The following is an 18,425-nucleotide window of genomic DNA, read 5'->3' on the forward strand; positions in this document are numbered from 1 at the left end:
AAATGAAGTTGAATAGGCATATCATTACATTTATTATGCATTAAAATTTAATTAATTTTAAAGGAGTTTAAGGTACTCAAGTACTTAAGGACCCAACAGAAGCTTATGGCTTTCTAATGGAGGATTAAGTTTTTAAAGATTGCTACAGATTTTATGGTGTAAGTACTGAAGTACCCAACCAAAGTTTATGGCTCTCATTTAATAGGAAAATTATAGTGTATACTAATGTTTTCTAGCTTCTCACATTGTATTTGATGTATAATTACATCTGCACTTTATTATAATAAATTTGTTCAAAACTAGTACTCCCTCCGTCCCCAAATGATAGTCCCTTATGGCCTATTTTTAGTCCCAAATTGATAGTCTCATTTGCTTTTTTCAAGTACCATTAATATCAATTTTTTTTATCAAAATTCTCTCTAATTTACAACAATATTTGTGCAAATTTATTTTTCCTATATAAATTTTGTTTTTCAATGTACTTTTATTACTTTCTCTCTCTATTATTTTACATACCCAATGTAAATTTATCTTTCCAATGTAATTTTACTACTTTTATTTAAGTTTCTTAATTCCCGTGATTTTTGCTCATAAGGGACTATCAAAAGGGGACGGAGGGAGTATAATTTTATAATCAGTTGGCAATTATTAATTGTTGGTTGGTTCACTTGGTCTGAATTTATCCCTGATGAAATTCCCAATCTGTGTTTAATTGCTCCAAGGAAAAGTGAACAAATACCGAGATAACTTGTAAGAACTCTATACGAAGTACATCAATAAGAAGAGAGTATTACGATGATCCTTGAAAACCTTACTCTTCGATAGAATGTTCCCGGATTACACACGTTGAGATTCATCCAACAAAACAATGAACGAATAAAGAAATTGAAGTTACACGGTTTGTATACATACTGTACATGGTTTCTGCATACTGCTATAGATGCATCTAATAATCAAAATGCCGACTCTCACTCTAGTTAATTGCAATGAGAGGAAGCCTAGGGTCTCTTACAGACTGAGCACCCTCTTGTCCGAAAATATGTTTCACATCACCGTTTGTCTGCTTTCCAGACTTTAGGTCCCAAAATGACTTCAACAAGTCCTCAAAAGCAGGTGTTCGAAGTTCTTCTATTGATGTCACGCTTGGTAAGTTGATTGATCTCTTCCTTGGTGTCGAGCAAGTTGGCTCATCCACCTGTTCAAACAAGAAGAATTAGGGACATTCAATAGATTTCCTGGTAAAATACAGTTCAAATGATTTTATGACATGCTCTGAGTTTCAGACTACCAGATGACTAGATTAAGCAGTTCTCAGAGAAAGAAGCAGTGACTTCAGAATTAAGATCCCTCATTTAAGAAAGACACCAACTTTCAAGTTGGAAATTAGACAGAGCCAGACAGAGAAAGAAGCAGTGACTTCAGAATTAAGATCCCCCTACATTTTCTGGGTGATATTAGCTATGTGATAGAATTTTGTCATTAAAATGTCCTGGTAATTTTTCCTTAAATTGAAAACTTGATCTAATTGAAAAGTAGGTTGATAAGATTCCATGCACCCTGTAAAGTATGTGAAGACCATTCTAGATCTCACCTTGTATTCAGTCAAAAGACATTTCCCAGCATGGTCAGTAATTTCGACGATTTTATGGTGATGACCACTCTTCAGTTGCCTTACGTCTTCACAACAAGGTGTAATGATTGAATCAAGATTGTCACGTGCTTCATGATCTAGTTGCAAAGCATCTGCAGGTTTCCCTCTCAACTGTTAGTATAAAGGCAAGGACAAACATGATCTACATTGAATTTGATATCAGTCAAAACTCACGGTCAACTGAAGCAAGAAGACCCCTGTTGGTGACATCTACATCTTCTAAAGTAGATGACGCAGAAGAAGAAAGCTTTGTCCGAAGTCTTTGATTAGCTTCCATTCCTCCCCTGATAAATAAAACATTAAATTGTAAATATGTGCATCAAATGTCATAACTACACCCATTGAACCAGGAATACTGATCAAATAAAAGTGAGCCACTCACTTTACAATTTTGTCAATTGAAGAAATATTGCACTTTTCGAGGCTCAGCAACGATTGTTGCGCATCCTTCCACTGTTGTGCTCCCATCTTTGCCTTGTCCATACTGTGGGATTTCATAAAATACATGATTAGCTTAGGAAATAAAAAAGGCAAAATAAAAGACATAATACTCATTAACCAAGTATCAAGATACCAGCTATGCAGGACTCCTTCAAGGTCTTTCTTTCCATTTTCTACAGCAGAAGTATCCTCAAGATACTGACATTCAGATTTTTCAACATAAACTGTCCAGGTATCCTTGACAGTTGCCGTATCTTCTCGCATAGTTGACATCTCTTGCTGAAGTTGAGTAGTCCTGGAGGCCGCACTATCTCTAAGACCAGTAACTGCTGCTTTAACCTACAACAAGAAGTAACACATGTTTTTAAGATAAAAGGAGAAACATGACTGAAGTGACTGCACATTGTCATAAATATCACAAAAGTTAATAGGATTAGAGAGAGATAGATTCATCGAGAATTATAGGTGAGCTCAAGTAACTTTATAAATGTACATGAAAAGTAAGTCAAATCAACAGTGAAGGAGAAGAAATAGAAACAAACCAGTTCCTTTTTCCTTTCATTTGAAGTGGCAAGAAGTTCTGCTACTTTCTCTAATAATTGCCTCTCTTCCTTTGCGGCACACTCCTGCAAATGCAACATAAGTATATTAGAGCCAGATATGTGAGTGATACAAAGTGCTGTCGAAAACACAAAGTAAAATTACCTCGAACTTTCTTTCCAAATCTGACAACTTTTGTTCATTTACAGTTTGTGCTTCTTCCACTATACAAGTTAATTTAGATGCATGTACGTCTAAGGTGTTGAAAAAGTTCAGAGTAACTTTAGAAATTGAACGAGCAGTCTCCACAGTTCTGGAATGAGCCTGCAACAGTTACGCAGATCAAACAGTTAGGCCAATTGGCAATTTGCCAATAACACGATCAGACTCACTCCCAATATTTACTATAAAGGTGAAACTGACCTCACGCTGCTTCTGAGCATATGCTATAATCTTTTCTTCCTGATCATTCAGACCTCTTTGAAGCCCATTCAACAATGCATCAGCCTCAAGCGCAAATTGGTTGAAAAGCTGTCATAAAGCCTTGTATCAGTGAAAGTTTTAACTTCTAAGAATTTACTAAAAATTCCCTAATATACCACTCATCATACCTCTTCAGTGGCTGATGAATGTTTAGATATTTCTGAGTTCAAGTCTCCAAATGTCAACACTGAGTTTCCTTCAAGTTCTCCTGCTAAATTATCCAATGCTTTGACGCCAGAGCCATACATGGTTTTCAGCTTTTCTAGTCGTTGCCTTAATTCTTCAGCAGCCTACAAGCAAAAAGAATTATAAGCATTTATTGAATGAAAATGATTTTTCATTTATCAGGGACAAGGTAACTGGATGTCTGGACATTACCTCTGATTTGGATGATACAAAAGATTGCATATCATCCTCCATATCTTTCAATTGCTGCTCTTGCTGGGTGACAGAAGCATCAACAGTTTTATGCAGGGCTTGAAGCTGCTGTGTCAACTGAGACTGGAATTTCTGAACAAGGGTCCTATTCCCGTCCTCAACTTTATCTTTCCGCTCTGTAACCCAAACCAAGGATTAACAACTATTATAATATGTCTTATGACAAACATATTGATTGAACCATTCTTAGTTTTCAGATAACCAACCAATTTTCGCATATAGGCAAGAGATATCTGACACAGCACTCTCCAATTCTGTCCGAAGGTCAATTGCCCGATCAACTAGGGCTTTCTCTGAAATAATTGTGTCACACTTTACATCAATATTCATTGTACTAAATCCAATGTATAAGAGATTTATTTAGCTAAAAAAAAAAGGTGCAAACTTGATTATTAGAAACTACCAGTAGGCAAACATAATAACACAAGTCCACCTTCTAGGGACACGATGATTGTGGAAAAATTCTCAAATTTGCTCACCTGATCTCAGGAGATTAGTTATTAAAAATTCCTTCTCTTTGATTGTTGCATTCGCTTGCCTATGCTTCTCTTCAAGATCAGAGAATGCATGCTCAGTTTCCTCAAGCCTTTTCTGGTGGCATATGTCAATATTGTGGGTTAACAGAAGAGAAAATAAAGCAACAAGGATAGGAAATGCTAATCTATTACAGTATTCACTAGCAGCATGCTTTACAATTATTTTACCTGAGTCATTTCAAGTTTATTGCTCAACTCTGCAGACAACTGTTGTTGAGAATTATAGAGCTCCTGAAGTTCCGCTAGTTGCTAAACAAAACAAAAAAGGCAACTAGTAAACATTATGCAGTTGAGTCCATAAGTGATTTGGAGGTTAAAAAGACTCACAGCACAACACTTCTTAAATTAAGCTATTGCATATACCTTGTCCTTGGAGTCCATATCTAGTTCCATTTTCTCCACTTTTTCTGTCAATGCCTGGATAAGTTGAATCACAGAATGGTTATTAAAAAGTTTAATTGCTAGCGCCAAACTCTCAAGTGATAGATCAATCGAGAGTGGAAGATATACCTTCTTTTCTGCTTCATCTTGAAGATAACGATCTCGTGGTATATAGATTCCATTCTTCTCTCTTGCCGAATAGACCTCTGGTTCAATAATAAGCACACATAGGTTCAAATAATCACCTCCAGGTAACAATCCTCATTTTGGAACACATAGGGTGGTGCAGGAATATGTAATAATAGAAAATTTTAACAAGAATGAGGCCAAAGAATAAGACCTTGCTTGAGCCGTTCAATCTCATAGTACAGATCTTTCATCAACGCAGACTTCATCATCTTTTGGTTGACCTGAAAAAGTATTTAAATGATAGTTTAAGATTTGCCTCCAATATTCTTTACATGTAATACAGAAACTAATAAACAAGACTCAGCAAACAGAAGTCATTAGATCACTGACCTCTGGCTTGTTCTTGATGTTCTTTGCGCGGTATGCATAGTCCAAAGTGCTAAGGGTCTCCTCCAAACAGGGAACTGATGGAGCTATTGTTGCAATTATACATGTCTTTGTTTTCCCTCCCAAGGAATCTCTCAATAATCTTGTTAATTTGCTATCTCTGATGACCAGGAGACTCTCGTAATAAGTAGAAGACATTTATACAACAAATTGCCAAAGGATTAAATGAACAGGCTACTTGAATTTATACCTAAATGGAACATGACCAGAGTGTTCAACTAGAGCATTGATGCATCGGCCAAGTGTAAGTAAACTTTTATTGATCTCTCCAGCTTCCCTTGCTCGGCCCTGTCCAACATTTTCCATACTGTTAATTTCTGTGTCTCATGCTAAAGTGACTGAACAAGAACTAATCAAAATTCTATATTTCAGGCTTTCAGCATAATGTAATTACATAGCCAGGACTGCATACAATATGAAGAAATGTAAAACAAGTAGCAAAGTAATACCTCCCTAGCACCAGAACGAGATATATTCTCCGAACCAGCAAGGTCAACAAGGTTAAGCTTTCCACATTTGATCATTTCCTCACCCTCTGGAGTAAATTCTTTAATATGAATTGTGATAGAAAATATAGAGTGTGAACGACTACTTTGTTTGTTGAGTAGTGTCTCTGCAGTACGCCTCTTGGCCGAACACTTCTCCAAGATTTTGTAAATTTCATCCGCAGTAGTCACTATCTCCTCTTCCAAGCCTCGGACAAACACACCTCCTTTACCATCTTCCATAAGTGCCAATGGCTTCTTGGACTTATCATCAATGAACTTTGAGCATTCCTCAGGGGCTAGAAGATCAGTTAGGTCCTCATTGTAAAGCTCCAAAAAGGAAACTTTCATGCTGTACTCAGCTTGTTGATCTTCCAATATGTCAAAAATCCGGCGAACTGATCGGGGAATAACCCCTGCATCACTTGGGAATTCCCCATTCTGGGAAACCCAAAAATATCATAATCAGCTATACAAACAACTATCATCACAGACAGACTACATTCCAGAATCCACAAATGCACAAAACTGTAAAAAGGCAAAGTTGGTAACCTTTTTTCTAGCTCCTCCCTCCATAGTATACGTCTTCCCAGTACCTGTCTGACCATAGGCAAAGATAGTGCAATTATACCCCTCCAATACTTCATAAACAATGGGAGACACAGCATGATCAAACAAGTCAATTTGTTTCGATGTTGGACCGAAAACCTGTAATCCAATGCACCAGCATTATCATTTTTGCTTGTAAAACCGAAAATGCAAATGCAATAGAAACCATTAAACAAAAGGAGAAACCAAAATCAGTTCAAAAATTATGAAAAATGGATAAATGAATTACCTTGTCAAAAGTAAATGTCCTATCAATTTGCTTATTAGCTATTAATTGAGCAGCAGAAACCTCTCTTCTGATCTCATTGCAAGTAATCACAACAGGTATCTGAAGTCTTCTTTCATCCTCATTCAAAGGCCTAAAATCACATCAAAAACCCTAAAAATCAATTCTCCCAATACAATCTATGCTAATTTAATTGAAATTCCACAATTAGAAACTATTTCACTCAAATGTATCTCACCTGCATCTCACAATAACCTGAACATTCACACCTTTCTCTCTATCATTCTTACTCGAATTCGAAGTATCCGGTCTCAGATCTCTGGTAGATTTATCCATGGACTTCGGTGTACGAGCCGGCGACACGGTATTAATCTCTCCTCCTCCACCACCACCACCTCTCCTTCTGCTATCCTGCCTCTCCATCACCAAAATTCACTCCAACAAAATCTCAAATACAATTCCTCGTAATATCAAACCAACAATTTAACACTGAAATCAACAATACCAGAAATTGATCAATAAAGACAAAACCCTAACTAGTACAATCGATCCACATTTTCAATTTTTTCCCCTAAAATCAAAAATTCAAACTACAGATGCGTTTAACAGCTCCAAACAACAATCATAAGCAGAAAACAACCAAAAAAACAGCTAATATTAAAACAAATTCTTCAAAAAAAAATCAAAATGGATTAATAACAGTGACATTGCAGCTAGATCGAAAACGACTAAATCAACTCCGATCAATACATAAAAAAAAAAAAATCAAAAAAAAATATTTTTAAAAAAATAGATAATAAGAAGAGATAGAAAAGGTAGAGAGAGAAACCTTGAATTACAAAAATGGCCGGAAAAAATCCAGAAAAAGGTAGGAAAATTGCAGGAGAAGAATTCAAAATGAAGGAAGAATGTGACTGCGTGGGACTGTGTTAGATAAACAGAGAAGATGATGAGTTGGTGATTTTTATTTTTTTTTAATTTTTTAATTCAATATTTAATTTGTAGAGAGAGAAAGTAGGAAAGTGAAATTAAAGAGAGAGTTTGTTAAAAAAGAGAGGGCGTGAAATTGACGGCGTTACTTAAAAGGGGATTGTCGTTAACAAGTTTGGGTTAAAGAGGGAAATAACGGGCGTGAGGATTAGGTGGTCCGTTTGAATCTTTGGTTTTGTGACCGTTATAAAAATTGGTGGATGTCGTTTTTGAATTTTTTTGAAAAGTGAAAAAGGACAAAAATAAAAAAGAGTATCATGTGAATTTAAAATATATACGTATGAAAAATTGTACTTGTATAGTTGTATTATTATAATCAATGGAGTATTAGTTTGTCCACAAAATTTACCTCTTCCACCAATAATATTTTTATATTAAGGGTAATGGAGTGAGAGTGTAATTTTTAAAAAAGGAGAAATAGTTTTTATTGGGAATAATGAAAATTTGAAAACATGTTCAGGTATTTTATATGAGGTAGGAGTAAAAAATTTGGTATAATAAAAAAAAAAAAGACAAATACAATATTTTAGGACATCCAAAATATGATACAAATGGCTATTAAATAGCGTTTATATTTTTTCTTTGCAAATAGGAGGGTAAAATAGTCATTTGACAATCATAATGGTACTTTTTGTGTACTATTATAAATGTATACTTCCTCCGTTTTCTTTTACTTGCAACACACCTTTTAGGCACGCATTTTTAGGAGATGATTAGTGAGGGTAAATAAGTGATTTTATCAATATAATTTTGACACGAAGATTATAATAGGGTTAAGTATCATTTGTAAAAATTATAATGAATAATTTATCCGTTTACATTACATAAATCCGACCTCAAAACACGTGCCACAAGGCTGTGTTGCAAGTAAAAAGAAACGGAGGAAGTATTATACTATTGGATATAAATTGTCTTAGGGCTTGTTCACATTTACTTAATTTCAGTTCAGTTCAGCTCCATTCAGTTCAGTTTAGCTCTTAATTTCCCTCTCTATAAAATATTCATTTCAGTTCAGTTCAGCTCCAATCAGTTCAGTTCAGTAAATGTGAACATGCCCTTAATAGGACTATTATATACTCCCTCCGTTCTTAAATACTTGCTTCACTTTCCTTTTCCGACTGCTTTTAAATATTTGCTCTATTTTCTTATTTGGAAAGCTTTTACAATATTTAATTAATTTCTCTCATCAAGTGGACCCAACAATATTAATTCCATATTCTCTCTCTTTCAATTCTCTTCACTACTTTTGATTTTTTACAATTTTTTATTCTTCCACCAACCCACTGATTCCATATTTTATTACTTTCTCCAATTTCTCCTAAAACTCAGCGCATGGAGAAATGGAACAAGTATTTGAAAACGGGGGAGTATCTCACAGTGGTATAGTATTTGATGTACAGTTTACATACTTATTTGTACCATTAGAAAAATATTAATATCACTATAACATTTAATGGTACTATTTACCTTTTTCTATAGTACTTTATAATCATATCAATATTTACAACTTTGTCATCCTATCTGTTTCAAAACAAATAAGTGTTATATGGGCCAAGAGCTATTTATGGAATAGGATCGAGCCGTAGAGGTCTAGAGGGTTCATCACTTGATTATGGTAAATACTAAATACACATGGACTTGTAGCCTCAATCACCTATTTCTTCTCTTGAAACTTAATCATGTTTTTTTAATAACATACATAAAAATTTATATTGAATATTGTTAGTTAGTCCCAATGAAATTAATATTAATGAATAGTTTTTCTTCCCGGTAATATGAGTTTGATTAATTAAGTGAGATGGAGTTTTATCTTAACAACAAGAGTGAATTATGATTATTAACATCCATCATAACTTCATATGTCCATCAATCAAACAAGAGATCAAGGGTCTATTTATTTGCATAATGCAAAAAATTAAAAATGATTAACATGTTTAGAACAAGTGATGTTAACAAAATTAATTGCCCCCACTTGAACTCATGTCGAAAATCCAAATGAAGGTCCAATAAGAATGTAATGAAATTTTAATATGGTAAGAAAAATATAGAGATCTATGCAAAAAATAGAGTATTAAAAATATAATCTACATATGAACCGAGACTATTAATATGATACTCCGTATGAGAAAATTAAGAAATCGTAAATTGTCCCGAGGGCCACCAATTCCCAAAGTGCCAAAACATCTAAAAGGAGTGATTAGAAAAGAGTGGGATGGACCTTTGTCTATTGTCTTTAAGGGGAGCAAGAATGAAAGGGAAGTGAAGATGTAATTGACACTGCAGGGTTGCGGGCCTTGGGGCATATGATTTGGCCAATTTACATGGAAAGAGTGACTTAACAGTCACATACTCACATGCTATTTGAGAGGTCACTTTTCCTTGCTCCAACGACTTACACTACATGTTTCTTATCAACGTCTTAATTCTCTCAAACGACTGATGTGCATGTTTTATAGTTGTATGTTTGGAAAAGATAAGCAATACAAATTTCCCTGAAGTAAAACATATTGCATCAAGTAGTATAATACTACTACAGTACTACCCGTCCAGTATATAATTGATGTAAACTGACTTTTGCGTCATTTATATACTAATATTGAATATCTCATATTGTAGCATGCGATTATGACATCAATTACATCATTCAACATTTTTTTACTAACCTATATACGGCTAAACTATATAGTATGAGGAGACTTTATTTTATTTTTTTAACATGAAAAACAAATGTCTTGGTCTAGATAGTTTTATTATTTTCTTTATCAATTTACAAGAGATAGCCAAATAAGGAAAATTAATCAAAAATATTCAAAATTTTACTGATGGGTTCTTCATAATTTTACAAGAGATAAGTAAAATTAACATATAGAGCTAGTTATTGGTATCCAAATAAGACCTTAATTATTTAATATTCTGTACATGTTTATTTAGATATCAAACTTTAACATCATTTCAATCTCTTATTTTTAATTGATTCAATAAGTTATACTTCTTTCGGATATTAAATTAGTTAGAAGACAAATTTGAGTATTAAAGAGGTATTAGATGATATATAGGCAATGAATAAAAAAATTGTGGTCTTAGTTATGGAACTTAATTTTCGAGTACGTACTCTAAGGATTAACGAATGTAATCATAGGCTACAAACCTACAATGTAAATTGTAAAATTTATAATTATGGAATCTAGAGCTGTCAATTCGGGTAAATGGGTCGGGTTTGTGTGGGTCGGGTCATCTCGGGTCGGGTCAATACGGGTTAATGTCAGGACCTATGTGGGTCGGGTTCGGGTTGGGTCATGCTTGAGTCGGGTCACGTCGGGTCATACATCTTTTCGGGTTCGGGTCGGGTTTAGGTCGGGTCAATAAAAGGTCGGGTTACATTCGGGTCGGGTGAAAAACAAGTCGGGTTAAATTCGGGTTTTTACGGGTTTAAATGAGTTAGGGTCGTGTTCGGGTTCGAGTCAGGTTCGGTTCAAGTCAATTATTTTCGGGTTATAATCAGGTCGGGTCATTATCGGGTTCGGTTCAAGTCAATAATTTGCGGGTCATAATCAAGTCGGGTCATTATCGAGTTTGAGTCGGGTTCTATTCAAGTCAATAATTTGTGGGTTATAATTAAGTCGGGTCATTCTCGGGTTCGGGTCGGGTTCGGTTCAAGTCAAAAACTTGCGGGATATAATCTGGTCATTTCCAAGTCGGGTCATTCTTGGGTTCAAGTCGGGTTTAGTTAATAATTTGCGGGTTACAATCAAGTTGGGTCATTTAAACTTGTCTGGTCATTCTCGAGTTCAAATTGGTAAGTCAATAATTTGCGGGTTATAATCAAGTCGGGTCATTTCCAAGTCGGTCTCGGGTGTGGTTCAAGTCAAAAAATTTCGAGTTATAATTAGATTGGTCCTTTTCAAGTCTTTTTATTCTCGTGTTATAATAATCAAGTCGGGTCATGTTCGTATTCGGGTATCAAATATTGGATTAATAGGGTTTAAGTTTGATATCAGGTCGGGTCATATTGGGTCCAGTTACATTTTTTAATTTTTTTTAATTTATTTAAAACTCCAAATTAAATTACGTAATTTAAAAAATTTCCAAAAAAAAAAATATTAAATAGACATGTGAATAATAAAATTTGAATTCCCTTTAAAATAATAATAATAATAATAATAATAATAAAAAAGGCCACTTTTGTTTTTTTTTATTTTTTATTTTTTTGTTTAATTTTTTTTTTTGGCTGCTGTCCAGTTCAGTTTTTCTTTGACGAGGATTATGTAAGAGATAAGTCAAGTAAGATGAGAAAGGCCACTTTTGTTTTATAATTGGAATCCATGTTAATAAATTGAAAAAAAGCCTGAAACTCAATAGTCAATACGGAGTACTCTTTTTATCCTAAAAATTCCTAAATCCTAAAATTCGGGTTAGTAATAGGTCGAGTTTAAATTTGGGTCGGGTCAATAACAAGTCGGGTTGAATTTGGGTCGGGTCAATAACAAGTCGAGTTGATTTCGGGTCGGGTTTAAATTCGAGTCGGGTAAGGAACGGGTCGGGTTGAACTCGGGTCGGGTTAGTAACAGGTCGGGTTGAATTCGGGTTTTGACGGGTTAAATCGGGTTTGGGTCATTCTCGGGTTCGAGTCGGGTTCGGTTCAGGTCAATAATTTACGGGTCACATTCGGGTCGGGTCCTCTTTAGGTCGGTTCATGGTCAGGTTCGGGTCTCAAATACTCGGGTCAACTCGGGTCTAGGGTTGGTTTCAGGTCGGGTTAGGTCGGGTTCGGGTCACCATTTTTTTCGGGTTCAGACGGGTTAGGGTTAGGGTCGGTATTTCGGGTCGGGTCAACTTTTGACAGCTCTAATGGAATCTAGATCTTCAAAGATTTATGACCTATTAAACCAAATCACCAAATTCGTAAAGTTCTTCTTTTCGCTTAATCATAACATGCACATTAAACCAAAATCACCAACTGCCCCAAATTTAATTAAGGTTTAATTAAATTAATTAATTTTGTTTTGTACATTATTCCTTTTGTCAATTATATAGAACCAAACAGTACACAAACTCGCCTACTCGGCAACTAGCTGATGCGCAGTAATTGATCACTAAATTGTTTCTTTTTTAGCTGTTTAAAAACACTTTACTCATTTTATTAATTAGTGTATTAATTAATTTTCTCTTTACATAATTTCGAATCGTATTTAATAAAGTACATGCTGTATTACTTTCTAAATTAATGGGAGCAATGAGTAGAGTATTTCGTACAATTTAATTCAGCGGGCTTCAATCAAATATCATATCAAATCATTAAATATTTCCACTATTTTGACCTTGTTTAGTAATTAGCTTTTAGTTGATTGACATATTTGATTGTATTAACTGGTTTCATTAGTTGGTTATATCTGCTTTTTTTACTACCTAATTTTAAATAGCTGATTATGTAAAAGTGTTAGGTAAATAGGTGTTTATTATTAGCTTTTTCAGTGTATTTAATGCCCAAAAAGTAGGTCTCGGAAAAAAAAAAAAAAACCAATAAGTAGGTCTCAAAAAGTTAATTATTCAATAAGCTAATTGCAAAAAAAGTCTTATATTGAGTTTTTTCTAAAAGAGCTTTTAATACCCAATAAGTGTATTTAATACCCAAAAAGTTAATTCTTCAAGGCCTGTTCACATTTATTGAATTGAGCTGAACTGAACTTATTAGAGCTGAACTGAACTGAAATGAATATTTTATGAGAGAAGGAAATTAGGAGCTGAACTGAATTGAACTTATTGGAGTTGAACTGAACTAATTGGAGCTGAACTGAACTGAAATTAAGTTGAAGTGAACAGGCCCTCTATACCCAATAGCTTTTTAAAATGGTCAAACATCTAATAGTACTCAATAAGTTAAAAGTTTTCCAAAACCTCTTTATCAAACAAGGCCAAATATTTTTTTTTTATTTTTTTTTTATCAATTTTAATATTTGTACACCGTACTATTCAATTTTCACACATACACTATCATTTAACTTTTTTTTTTTAAAAAAAAAATTATACATTAAAAAAATACACTTTTAACATTATGCAGGATCTTATTAGTTTTATCTCACTAAATACGATTCTAGCTAGACCCTATAATACATTGAATGATTCACTTTGTCTATACATTTATCATCCCCTCTCTCATGAATGTGGATAATAATATTAATTAATGATACTTGGTGTTATCACCTTTAAAAAAAAAAATTATTTGTTTTTAGTGACGCACAAATAGTACTCTTAATTATAGACTTACAGTCTCACCTTAATTACAAAAAATTGTTTCAATATCTTTGTGTTACTATTTTATGAGTACTCGATCTTTTTTTTTTTTTTTTTTTTTGGTGTTTAGAGAGCCACAAAAGGCAGGGGTGAGAATCGATCTCAGGATCTCCTAAAATCGAGAGAAAAGCTCTAACCACTTGAGCTATTCCTCACTCTCATGAATAGTCGATCTTTAATTGCTATATTATATGTATGGGGCCATGGGGGAAAAATAGAAAACCATAAACTTCGTATTTTATACGATGATTTGCATGTGAGATAAAGTAGGTGGAATAATATTCGTTGGTGAGTTGCTCTCATAAAATTAAAAGAAAGAAATTAAAACAGGCGAAACATTCATATGGAATTTAATTAATTAAACTAACATAAGTACATAACTCACAAATTCACAATCTCACTTGACACATGGCTTTAGATAAAAATAGCATATATATTGTTGCATACAGCATACTTGCATGCAGCAGCAGGTGGGGGGAATACGTGCGATGACATTCTTATAATAACTTGATTACTACTCAATCGTATACATACAGTACATAATTACATTCCGCAACGTATTCTTCACTCCATGTAAATAATGAGGTGTTAAAATTTATCTGATCCAAAAGAATACCCCATATGATTTAGATTTTGACATCTACGAAGATACAATACTTTAGTATGACTCGGCTTTAAAATATACCTGATCTGACTTGATCTATCCAACCCAATCCATGTATCTAAATTTGATTGAGGTAATATTATAGATTGTCATTAACATTTGATTTAAAGTGGGGGTATTAATTTCTGGATTATGAAGTATTTAAATTATAAAATTAATCTCTAAACTGTATTCAATCGTCACGTCATGTGATTTCTGCACCAATCTAGTTTGCCCTCACTGTCATATATCGATAGGCTTTCAATTTATTTAACGAAAATTTTGTCATCTTTTCAATTAGTTAAAAATTTTCTAACTAGTATGTTATTGATGTATTAGTAATTTACTAGTGGCATATACAAGTAGCTTATTGAGAGGACTAAGGAGTAGAGCTAGCTGTAAAATATAAGATAATTGATTAATTGTACAATTTAACTACTTATTTTTAATGGGTCGTGTTCGGGCTGATTTTGTGTCGTGTCGTGTTGATTTCGCTCATACTATCGTATTGTGTTAGTATTAGGAAAGATAAATATTGTGAATATATTTTGTGATTATCTTTAGGTTATTTTGGACTTGCCCTCCAAGTATCCTACTCTATATATACTTTTGTATGTGGCCGTTTATATTAATGAGAATTACAGAAAATTATTCATTATATTTTGTCAGTTAGTGATTGTCAGCTCTAGTGAGGAGGATACAATTCTTACAAGTTGGAAAACTATTCTCCAAATAAAAGTGACGAGACTTCCACCAAATAAAATATAATGAATTTTATTTATTTATTTTTTTTATTTTTTTTTTTTTATTTTTTTTTTTTTATTTTTTTGCGTGTGGTAACAATTGGGCCATAAGGTCCATAACCATGTACGAAACAATCATTTTCAATATTATTTGAAAGCTGGTTTGATTTAGTGATTCATAATTTCCGATGTCACAAATTCGATCATCTTAGTTTAATCTATCATCAATCTATCATCGCATGGAGTACAGACTATTAATTTATAAATTGCACTATAACATGATATGCAGTTATGATGGTTACTCTAATGAAAGAATTACAAGTATAAAAATTCCTTATATTCACTCAGGTGTGATGTGTACCCATTGTTTTAAAATAGGGGAAACAACTTACAGAGTATATCCGCAATTAAAAAAAAATGCATTGGTAACGATAATTAATGGAGAAAAGAAAGGTCGGTGAGGATAATTGAATAATAATTTTCTTTTCCACACCTTTTGCATTTCATAAGATAAAATTTCAAAATTGAAATAAAGAATTAGTAATATATGAAGTACATGTATTTCTTAACAATCTAGATGTAACTATCCTAAATCTACTCCTTCACTTAATTTATCAAAATTAACTTTGACCACCTCCTCACTTGTAACATGATTATAGAAAATAGTATTATCACAATGAGTGTCTCAAAGAGAGAGGAAGGGATATCTTAAGTGGTTAAAGTTTTCCTCCCAATTTCAAGTAATTATGGGATCATTCTCATCATCCGTCCATATGACTCTTTAAACATAAAAAAAAAACAATGAGTGTGTCAAAATCAATTTTAAATTCCGTAATTAATTGTTAGTGTGCCAAATAAATCATTCCCATCAATCCCATGATTCAACATTCGTTTGTCGGTTGACAATTCTACACTTTTAAAAGTCCAATTTTGACCTTTAAACTTTTTTTATTTTTTAAACTCTACATTCTTTAATATTTTGAATGTTGTATAAAGGTTAGTTCCACCATTTCCAGATTAAACATTCACAAACAAAAACCATGGCATTATCACTAATATTCATCATCTTCACCATATTCCTTTCACCAACCAAAGCAGAAAATATCAAACTATTTAGAGAATACATGGGAGCAGAATTCACTGGCGTCAAATTTTCAGATTTACCCATTAACCCAAATCTTCAATTCGATTTCATTCTTTCTTTCGCAATCGATTATACAAATTCAACATCATCCCCAACTCCCACAAATGGCAAATTCAACATCTTTTGGGACACTATAAATCTCTCTCCTACCCAAGTTTCCTCCATTAAAAACAAACACCCAAATGTTAGAGTTGGGTTAAGCTTAGGAGGTGATAGTGTCTTCAACAACCCAGCTTATTTCCAGCCAAAATCAATCAATTCCTGGGTTTCCAACGCTGTTTCTTCATTGACGCATATCATCGAACACTTTAAACTCGATGGTATCGACATCGATTATGAGCATTTCAAAGGCGATCCTGAGACTTTTGCTGAATGTATTGGACAATTGATATCGGTACTTAAGCGAAAAGGGTTGGTGAAATATGCATCAATTGCTCCATTTGATGATCAAGATGTACAAATTCATTACCGAACTTTGTGGAAGAAATATGGGCATGTTATAGACTATGTTAATTTCCAGTTTTATGCGTATGATAATAGCACAACAATTCCTCAGTTTATTGATTATTTTGAGCAACAAAGAGGGAATTATAAAGGGGGTAAGATTTTGACAAGTTTTATTAGTGATGGAAGCAAAGGATTAGCTCCTGGAAAAGGGTTTTTCTCAGCTTGTGAAATGCTCAAGAAAAGGCAACAACTTTTTGGGATTTTTGTTTGGTGTGCTGATGAATCAAAGAATTTGGGTTTTCGATATGAGAAACAGGGTCAAAAATTGCTAGCTTCTCTATGATTTCATTAGATTAACTTTTGAGCTATGGTAATTAAATATAGTGTACTTCCCATTATCGATTAAGTCATTAGTACTCGTATATGTGCATGTACGTGTGTTTACGTTATGTAACGTAAGTCGCTTAATACTCAATGTATTACGTTAATCCTCTCTATTTATTGAAATATATTCTAGTCAATGAGAATTTTTTTTATTTTTTTTATTTTTTTATTTTTTTTTTTGGGGGGGGGGGGGGGAGGAAGGGTTCAGAGAGCCTCAAGGATGGAGGTGAGAATCGATCCCAAAATTTTCTAGAACCGGAGGGAAGCTGTAACCACTTGAGCTATTCTTCACCCAAGATTTTCTGGAACCGGAAGGAAGCTGTAACCACTTGAGCTATTCCTCACTCTCATGTGTTCTTTTAATTTGTGTATTTTAGAGAGTATTGGTTCATTGATTGTTCTAAATAAAGTCTAAATTCCTACTTTATAGCGTGCATACATAAGTATATTTGTAAATTAATTAAAATTAAAATTAAAATTATAAGAAGAGAGTAGATCATATTAATTAACATAATAATAAGAAGAAAAAAAAACGAGTGTATTATTGAAGGGTACGGTGATACAAGCCTATAAGAACTAAATTGGCACTATAAAGACAATCTAATATATATATATATAAAGGGGAGTTTTTTCCCGAGATTTTAGAGCGCCACGTAGGTTTTTTATTTTTAAAAAATTATTAGAGCGCCACATAGGATTAATATTTTTAAAACGTTACAATAGGATTATGCCACCTAAGATTAGTTAAAGTGTCACATAAGCATAATTGACCAATGAGATTTTAATGGTTACATTAATTAAATACGAAATATTATCTTGTGAGATTAGGAATTTTATCTAATATTTAAAAAAAGAAAATACGAAAAAATGATATATTACATAGGATTTTTATTTTTAAAAAATTATTAGAGCGCCACATATGATAAATATTTTTAAAACGCTACAATAGGATTATGACACCTTAATGGTTACATTAATCAAATACGAAATATTATCTTATGAGATTTGGAATTTTATCTAATATTTAAAAAAAAAATGAAAAAAATGATACTCCCTCCGTCCCCTTTTGATAGTCCCTTATGGGCAAATTTTAGTCCCAAAATGTTCACCTCATTTACTTTTTCCAACAACCATTAATATTAATTTTTTACCAAAATTCCCTCCAATTTGCAACAATACTTGTGCAAATTTAAATTTTTCATGTAAATTTTGTTTTCCCATGTACTTTTATTACTTTCTCTTTCTACTTTTTTGCATACCCAATGTCAATTTACATTTTCAATGTACTTTAACTATTCTTATTTGTGTTTATTAATTCCCGTGAAAATTGCCCATAAGGGACTATCAAAAGGGGACGGAGGTAGTATATTACATACAACTAATAAAATACGGAGTAACAAATGTAAACAAATATATA

The 18,425-nt window shown here is 33.2% G+C and overlaps 1 protein-coding gene and 1 pseudogene across 2 annotated transcripts; one reads left to right on the plus strand and one right to left on the minus strand.

Annotated features, from left to right (window-relative positions):
* Window positions 1-744: 744 nt before the first annotated feature.
* On the minus strand, window positions 745-7,389 carry LOC145571543 (kinesin-like protein KIN-5D). Of its 2 annotated transcripts, none has more exons than XM_081630580.1 (23): window positions 7,196-7,389; window positions 6,605-6,783; window positions 6,370-6,499; window positions 6,084-6,239; window positions 5,496-5,972; window positions 5,237-5,334; window positions 4,990-5,146; window positions 4,811-4,880; window positions 4,600-4,676; window positions 4,453-4,506; window positions 4,258-4,338; window positions 4,033-4,144; window positions 3,760-3,846; window positions 3,494-3,669; window positions 3,244-3,405; window positions 3,056-3,163; window positions 2,798-2,956; window positions 2,635-2,718; window positions 2,226-2,431; window positions 2,034-2,135; window positions 1,826-1,935; window positions 1,592-1,743; window positions 745-1,195 (listed from the first exon to the last, which is right to left on the minus strand). In XM_081630580.1, the coding sequence occupies exons 2-23, from the start codon at window positions 6,700-6,702 to the stop codon at window positions 974-976; spliced, it is 3,078 nt and encodes a 1,025-aa protein (XP_081486706.1). In that variant the 5' UTR covers window positions 6,703-6,783; window positions 7,196-7,389; the 3' UTR covers window positions 745-973. The 2 variants fall into 2 exon arrangements, with proteins under 2 accessions (XP_081486706.1, XP_081486705.1); XM_081630579.1 differs by having other exon boundaries at window positions 6,605-6,855.
* An 8,658-nt stretch (window positions 7,390-16,047) lies between these two features.
* Window positions 16,048-17,131, plus strand: LOC145571544 (chitinase 2 pseudogene; annotated as a pseudogene).
* The last annotated feature ends 1,294 nt before the right edge of the window (window positions 17,132-18,425 follow it).

This window comes from Chenopodium album, chromosome 12 (assembly GCF_948465745.1).
Source record: "Chenopodium album chromosome 12, dcCheAlbu1.1, whole genome shotgun sequence".
Taxonomy (NCBI): domain Eukaryota; kingdom Viridiplantae; phylum Streptophyta; class Magnoliopsida; order Caryophyllales; family Amaranthaceae; genus Chenopodium; species Chenopodium album.

Bases quoted from the DNA above. Each gene is read 5' to 3' on its own strand.
- LOC145571543 (XM_081630579.1), bottom strand. From the start codon at position 6,789: ATGGAGAGGCAGGATAGCAGAAGGAGAGGTGGTGGTGGTGGAGGAGGA. The intron at 5,147-5,236 runs GTATAAATTCAA...CCTGGTCATCAG, and splicing joins TCTGGTCATGTTCCATTTAG to AGATAGCAAATTAACAAGAT. The intron at 4,677-4,810 runs GTCTTATTCTTT...TTATTGAACCAG, and splicing joins GATTGAACGGCTCAAGCAAG to AGGTCTATTCGGCAAGAGAG.